The sequence below is a fragment of the Lithobates pipiens genome, unplaced genomic scaffold, assembly GCF_037356315.1.
Source record: "Lithobates pipiens isolate NorthernLeopardFrog02 unplaced genomic scaffold, aLitPip1_a1.2 Scaffold_126, whole genome shotgun sequence".
Classification (NCBI taxonomy): domain Eukaryota; kingdom Metazoa; phylum Chordata; class Amphibia; order Anura; family Ranidae; genus Lithobates; species Lithobates pipiens.
Window position 1 is genome coordinate 1,105,167 of NW_027507714.1, and position 8,011 is coordinate 1,113,177.

The following is an 8,011-nucleotide window of genomic DNA, read 5'->3' on the forward strand; positions in this document are numbered from 1 at the left end:
CTCTACAATGCGCAGTAGAGACCCGGCGCTGTAATGCTTCACTGCCGGGTTCCCTTACTAGCAATGGCAGCGGCAGTACCCATCATCTGCAGTGCCGACATCAATGGACTCCAGGACAGGTAAGTGTCCAATTATTAAAAGTCAGCAGCTGCAGTATGTGTAGCTGCTGGCTCTTAAGTTTTGCAGGGGTGGGCGGACCTCTACTTTAAATCAGATTTTTTTTTTTTTAAATATGACTTTTTAAAACTTTATCAAATGTATTTTAATAAAATGCTTTTGGAGTAAAAAGGTATCTAAAGATATTTTTTTTTTCTTGAGATACATTAATAATTTTGTTTATTCCACATGAAATTGAGCTTAGTTGTGTAGCATGAGGCTGTATATTTTGCAATATTTACTTGGGCTGTTACTGATTAAAAAAAAAATGGATTAATAGAACACGAAAATTTTAATCGATTAATCGACTAATTTTGATTAGTTATAACGCACATACAGATCCAACTACTTTTAGCTGATCTCCTTGCATTGCAACTCTGCATTAGTCAGTGGTAAATGTGGTAAACACTATATACAATCACCTGACACTAGTTAGTTTCCACAATCCATGACTTAACTTCACAGTTCACACAAATACGTTTTCAATCAAACTGGAGCACTGACGTAAGTAATTTTTTTTTCCACAGTAGTGTGACAATCCCTCCACCTCCGGTCTAACCAATCACTCTCACCTTATGGCATGAACCCCTGTGCACACAGGTGGTCATGCAAGCGGGTATCAAAAGGGTTAACACGGCCATAAACTTCTCTCACATCTCCTTAGATCTCAGCAAGGACGCCAGGTCATGGGTAGAAAGAAAAGATCTAAGTGCTCACCGCTTAAGTATAAGATTTAATTTTTGTGTTCAAACACAAACTACTCACATAAAGATGATAAAAAAAACAGAATGTAAAGCCGACAGTTGTGTTAGTGCCGTAGGGCAGCAGCGGGTGACGTCATGCGTAGCTCCTCCCCTGTACGCGTTACGTTCAATCAAGACTTCACCGGACACCTCCCCCTTCCCTTCGTTAGCAGACGGAGCCACTTGGGGAAGGGGGGAGGAGTCCAGTGATGTCCGTGACATCACCGGATCTCCGACGGAACTCCCTGAAGACCTGGAAGCCTGGAGGTCGATCAAAAGAATTAATCAAGGAATTAATCTTTCATTTCCACAGCCCTAATATTCACATGTTTTTGGTAAACTCATTCAATATATCCAAGCTCTGTAAGCTGCGATAACATGCACTGCATTTACACAATATCACAGTAACCATGAGATAAAACAAGATTCAGGGATATTCCTTTATCCCATTGTTTTGCAAATCTATGTACACTGCAAACTGTATGATTGAATCTGTTCTGATATCGCTGTTTTACTAACCTGACAGCTTATTATTCTAGATAGAATCCTTAACATTTGCAAACAAAATGAAGGTTTCCTAACTACCAGCAAGACTAAGCCCTTACATTTAAAGAGCATCTGTCATTACAGATCCATCATGGCAGCGCCTGTTTGTGGGCATCCACTCACCTTGCTGCCGCCATGTCCCTCACCTTATTGTGTAATTTCCGCATCACCAGCTATCCCATTAAAGTGAATGGGACTGTAGGTGAGTCAACAGCGGGTTAGAGAAGGAGCCGAGGCGGGACAGAGATGACAGTTGCTCTTTAAAAATTATGATTTAAATTGAGTTGATTTAAATCAAATCCACCCTGCACTAAAGATTAAAGTATAAGCTTTCTTCATTAAGAACAGTTACATTTTAAAATGTAAATAAATCAGCTCGATTACCCTATAGGGTTATATAAATACTCCATCATATTTCATATTAAGACACATAGATACTCTACACCAGTGGTCTCCAAACTGCGCCCCCGGGGCCAGATGCTTTCCGTCATTTGACCCTTGTGGCACTATTCCTCCCACTGACACCAATGATAGTGCCCCATCATTGGTATGAATGGGAGGAATAGTGCCCTATAATTGGTGTCAGTGGGAGAATAGCGCCCTATTTTTCCCACTGACAACAACCATGGGGCACTATCCCCCCTTACCAAAAATGGGGTACAATTCCTCCTATTCATACCATTGATGGGACACTATTCCTCCAATTCATACCAATGATGGGGCTCTATTCCTCCCATTGATACCAATGATGGGGCTCTGTTCCTCTCATTGATACCAATGATGGGGCACTATTGCTCCCATCCATACCAATGATGGGGCACTATTGCTCCCATCCATACCAATGATGGGGCACTATTGCTCCCATTCATACCAAAGATGGGGCACTATTCCTCCCACTGATATCAAAGATGGGGCATTGTTTACCCCTACTGACTCCAGGACCATCCTTCCATGAATACCAATGATGGGGCTCTATTCCTCCAATTCATACCAATGATGGGGCACTATTCCTCCCATTGATACCAATGATGGAGCTCTATTCCTCCCATTGATACCAATGATGGGGCTCTGTTCCTCTCATTGATACCAATGATGGGGCACTATTGCTCCCATCCATACCAATGATGGGGCACTATTGCTCCCATCCATACCAATGATGGGGCACTATTGCTCCCATTCATACCAAAGATGGGGCACTATTCCTCCCACTGATATCAAAGATGGGGCATTGTTTACCCCTACTGACTCCAGGACATTTTCTATTCCTGCTGGCCACAGTGCTGCCCCCCTAAAGTCTGAAGGGATAGTAAACTGACCCTTTGCTTAGAAAGTTTGGAGACCCCTGCTCTACGCCAATGACATCATATAACCTACAAATAATTTATTCTTAGAACTACAACTTATTTATAGCATTCCATATCCATACCTACAGCATATGATCGTATAAAAAATAATATGAAAAAATGAAATATTCACAAATTGATGACAATTAAAATAAACTATAGACTTGAAGCTCAATTCACAAAGCTTTAAAGTGGAACTACAGACAAAATAAAAAATGACGCATAAGATGCAGTCTGTCATTAGCATTAACTCATTTAAGTCCCCCCTGCAACATAGTTTTATCACTTGTTGAGCAGAAGGTCCATTATTTTCCATTTCCTGTATTAGGGTGACAACACTTTATTCTTAGGTGAAATCCCACAAAAGCATTGTCACCCTGTGGACAGGATAATCTTAGATGGACATGTCTTTAAATGGACGAGGACAATTAGTCGAAAGACAAATAAATAATGCCAAATTTTTTGTTAAAACTTTTTTTCCCCAAAAGAAATAGTTATAAGCCATATGAATAAAAGATGACTGCCGAGAGTGTTTAAGGCCCCTTTCACATGGGCAGAAAAACTGACGGGCAGATCTGATCAGACCCCCCATTATCCTCTACGGAACAGTGAATGTAAATGTGTCCGTTCACATCCACCGACATCCAATCTGATCTGCTAAAAACAGATTGATGGTGATCTGTTCCCCATCTGTCAAGAAGATTAGATGACAGTTGGGTGTAAACATCTGACCACCCATAGAGGAAAGTGGTCTGTGTCTGCGTCTGTATCTGCGTAAGGGGAGTGGACACAGACCAGCCATCGTCATGCTGAGTGGGAATCAGAGGACAGATTCCCAGCTGAGGAGGAGGTGTGAACGGGTCCTAATGGTTTTTCCCAGCCCTGTAACTAAAACATTTGCTGGACAACTTGGGCTGTTAAAGGAAGAGGAAAAATAATGTCAGGATCATAAGGTAATAAAACTGTTAAATAGGGGGGCTCATTGTTTACACTTGCATTTAGGCCGTTGAGCTGTGGCTTACCACCCCCTGACCACTATCCTTAAGCTGCAACAGTGGCCCAGGTAGGGTTGTACACATGCTGCACCAAAACGTATACCCCATGTTGGAGTATTGCCATTAAATGTGACCAACTCAATTAAGCGGGCACTGCAACTGCAATACATGCAAGTGGGACGACAGTAAGGAGGCAGCTCATCACCTCCCAGCCCTCTGAAAAGCTATCCACCACGGGTCCATTTTCAGAAGGGTGGCAAGAGCTTCTGCAAGTGTGAATGAGCCCAACATTACTTATAAATTGTATCACATATTTAACCACTTCAGCCCCAGAAGAATTTACCCCCTTAATGACCAGAGCATTTTTTTTGCAATACGACACTGCGTCGCTTTACCTGACAATTACCTGGCGTGCGACGTTGCACCCAAACAAAATTGACGACCTTTTTTTCCCCACAAATAAAGCTTTCTTTTGGTGGTATTTGATAACCTCTGTGTTTTTTATTTTTTTGTACTATAAACAAAAAAAGATTGACAATTTTGAAAAAAAAAACAACAATATTTTTTGCTTTAATAAATATCCCCCAAAAAATATATAAAAAAAAATCTTCCTCAGTTTAGGCTTATATGTATTCTTCTACATATTTTTGGTAAAAAAAATAAAAATAAGCGTATAATGATTGGTTTGCACAAAAGTTATAGCATCTACAAAATAGGGGATAGATTTATGACATTTTTTTTATTTTTTTTTATTAGTAATGGCGGCGATCTGTGATTTTTATCGTGATTGCGGCGGACAGATCGGACACTTTTGACAATATTTTGGGACCACTGACATTTATACAGCAATCAGAGCTAAAAATAACCACTGATTACTGTATACATGTCAATGGCAAGGAAGGGGTTAAACACCGAAAAGCGATCACAGGCACATTAAAGTGTTTTTTAATTTTCATGGTTTCAAGATCACTAGAAACCATGTTTTTAAAGTGAGGGATCCACATTATCTTAAGGTTGGCAGATCAAGGGGTTAAGTGTGTTCCCTCAGTGCGTTCTAACTGTAGGGGGGGGAGGGGCTCACTAGAACATAACAGAGATCACTGGGAGCAGTAGATCCCTGTCAAATCACTAGCCAGAACAGTGAAATGCCTTGTTTACATAGGCATCTCCCCGTTCTGCTTCTCCGTGTCACGAACGCAGGCCACCGGCGGACATCGACGTGTGCGCGCCTGCTAGCCTGTGATGACAGAGCGATGTATAGGTACGCCCATTTGCGCATCCGTGCCATTCTGCCGATGTGCAGCGGTCAGCAAGCGGTCCATTTTTTATTTTGCCCATGGTGCTACATTAACACAATGATACGTATCCTTAATTAAGACAATAAAATTGTAATTCTCAAATATCATCAGGCTAAAAAATTACTTTCAATTTTTTTTTTAGGGTTCTTTCTCTTAGCATATACAATATATAGCAGTAGAAATCATGTATAGAAACGTGATTTGCTATATCTATGTTACATAGTAGGTGAGGTTGAAAAAAAAAAGACAAGTCCATCCTATGTGTGTGATTATATGTCAGTATTACATTGTATATCCCTGTATGTTGCGGTCATTCAGGTGCTTATCTAATAGTTTCTTGAAACTATTGATGCTCCCCGCTGAGACCATCTCAATAATGCCTAATGCAATTAAATTGTTCCATTGTACCTGTGCAGGCTTTTGAATTATTTATACCGAAATTGAATTTTCAAAGGCTACTCATTGTCTTGAAAAAGTATCTACATCTATTTACACATACCTTCACAGAAAGTTTTTAGAGGTTACAATCAAAGTTCGAACCATTTTTCATGCTATATATCCAAAGCCCGAACAGATATATGGAAGGCACATAATAAAAACTGCTTACAGATGTATCACCTAAATCAGATAGGGGATGATTTACTAAAACTGGAGCGTGCAAAATCAGGTGCAGCTGTGCATGGTAGCCAATCAGCTTCTGCATCTTCAGCTTGTCCAATTAAGCTTTGACAAAAAAAAAAAAAAAAAAAATGGAAGCTAATTGATTTCTATGCAGAGCTGCACCAGATTTCACACTCTCTAGTTTTAGTAAATCAACTCCCCAAGGGGGGAAAACCACAGAGTAGTACTTTATAAAACAAAGCCTTCATGTACTACCCGCTTTGTTTCATTTAGTCTATAATTCGGAGAGAGCAGTTTTCAAATATGTAGAAAGCGGCATGCAGGGGCTTGGTGAAGGTGGCAGTGTAGGTATGCAGATGTCTAGTTGGGTTCACCTGATAAAAGGATATATAGCCACCATCATAGTCTAGGTGTATTCCAACAGCTTTCACTAGAGAGTCACTAGAAATTGTGGTTTGGATGTTGTTGTGGGATGTTCCGAGGAACTTTTGATAAAATATGGTCCAGGATTTATCGTTGTATCCAATAAAAGACTCATTGCCAGGGATTTTCCTCTCAATGCTGTTACAAGCCACACCAAGAATCCATCTTGTGGCCCCACTTACGTCCACCTCCCAGTAATGTTGTCCCGATGTAAAAATGTTGCTACTTAAAACCTGGCAGGATTTAAACCTCTCTGGTGTCCCGGGATACTTCTGAGAGGTGGCAGAGTAAGAAGCAGATTTAAGATCACCTGAAAGAATGATTTTATTGTGAGCTGTATCTATATCTAAGGAGAGGTCGGTCTTCTTCAGATTGGAAAATTGGCGTATGGATTTAAGCTCCAGCACACTTTCAGCAAAGCTTTGAAGTCCCATGTGTAGTATAAGAGAAATGGGGCTCTCGTCTAAACTTGCAGCTAAGTTGGCTTCATAGTCACTGTTGCTGGACGGGCGAGAGTTCCTACGTTTGGTTTCTCCATGAGGAGTTCCCCTGAGCACAGTTAATGGCTCAGTCACATTGTCTAGCTCCTTAATGCTGCCTATTTTTTTGCTGAGCTCATCCTTTGTTTTTTCATGTTGCTGAATTAAGGCATTCACTCTTAACGTGGCCTGCTGCTCTTGTCTGGAGACCTCACTGTTGGCTCTTGTCTGCAGAGCTTTGAGTGTTTCATTGATATCTCTAAAGAGAGCTGCCAGCCTTTCATTTATACCAGAAGCGGCTTCTTGAACACTTTCTCGTATCTTCAGAAGCTTCTCAAGCTTGTTCTCATTCTCCTCACTCTCCAAAGTCAAGTTGTCTAAGATGTCCTTCAGACTCGCCTTTCTCTTTTCAAAGGCATCCTTTAGGGGATCCACTTTGTGCCCTCGATGATCTCCAATAATGCAGCATGATACGCAAATGCAAGCCCCATCCTTGGAGCAGCAGAACTCGATGATCTTATCATGGACGGAGCATTTCATGTCCTTAATTGAAGTGGTGGGCTCCACCATGACATGTTCTTGAGACTTGCTGTGTGTCTTCAGATGTTCTTCACACATCGAGGCTTCACAGTGAATGCATGTTTTAGTGGCAGCCACGGATGTCTGGACACAGTAAGTGCAGAAAATCTCCTTCTCCTTCTGCTTGGCAGAATCTCTGCAATCCATATTCTTCTTAAATCTTTGATGTGGACCGATCTGAGGCTTTCAAAAAGTTTAGCCTTAAGCTATGAAGTTTGAGTTGCAATGCTCTTTAACAGCTGTAGGAGTTAGATGTGACTCTTAAAAGCACAACATAAACACTGGTATTATAGCTTGGTACAAGAGGCACATTCTGTTCTGCCCTTTCAACAAGCATGCAATAAAATAGATATCATAGCAACAAGTCTGTTATTGGTTACCATCATAAATTTCAGAGCCACAGTGTCACATGATGAGCAGAGTCCATATAATATAACTGAACAAACAGAATTGTTCTCTTGCAAAAAAGAGCAATGGTCCTCTCTTTGTGAGGCAAGCTATCAATTGTGATACTACTACAAAGACTAATGCCTCAACTGAATTTCGTTTTTTTTTTAGGTTTAGATACACTTTAAAGTGGGATTCCGCTGACCTATCGTTTATTTTTTTTTTCAGTGTCATTGATTTGCGTTATTAATGTAAATCTAGTACTCACTTGTAGTGATGGACGAACTTCCGACGGGACGTTTCGCGAACGCGAAACGCGAACGGCCACAAACGTTCGCGAAAACGACCGTTCGCCGCGGGCTCCATTGACTTCAATGGGAGGCGAATTTCGCAAACCTTTAGGTCGAATTTGCGGCCACGGGGTAATTATTAGGGGGTAGC

At 41.0% G+C, this 8,011-nt stretch overlaps 1 protein-coding gene across 1 annotated transcript; it reads right to left on the reverse strand.

The window, feature by feature from the left end:
- Positions 1 to 876: 876 nt before the first annotated feature.
- Positions 877 to 7,500, reverse strand: LOC143973874 (tripartite motif-containing protein 16-like). The gene has a single exon (XM_077474749.1). It carries the CDS (start codon positions 7,328 to 7,330, stop codon positions 5,972 to 5,974), a length of 1,359 nt encoding a protein of 452 aa, XP_077330875.1. The 5' UTR covers positions 7,331 to 7,500; the 3' UTR covers positions 877 to 5,971.
- Between the last annotated feature and the right edge of the window lie 511 nt (positions 7,501 to 8,011).

Bases quoted from the DNA above. Each gene is read 5' to 3' on its own strand.
- LOC143973874 (XM_077474749.1), bottom strand. From the start codon at position 7,330: ATGGATTGCAGAGATTCTGCCAAGCAGAAGGAGAAGGAGATTTTCTGC.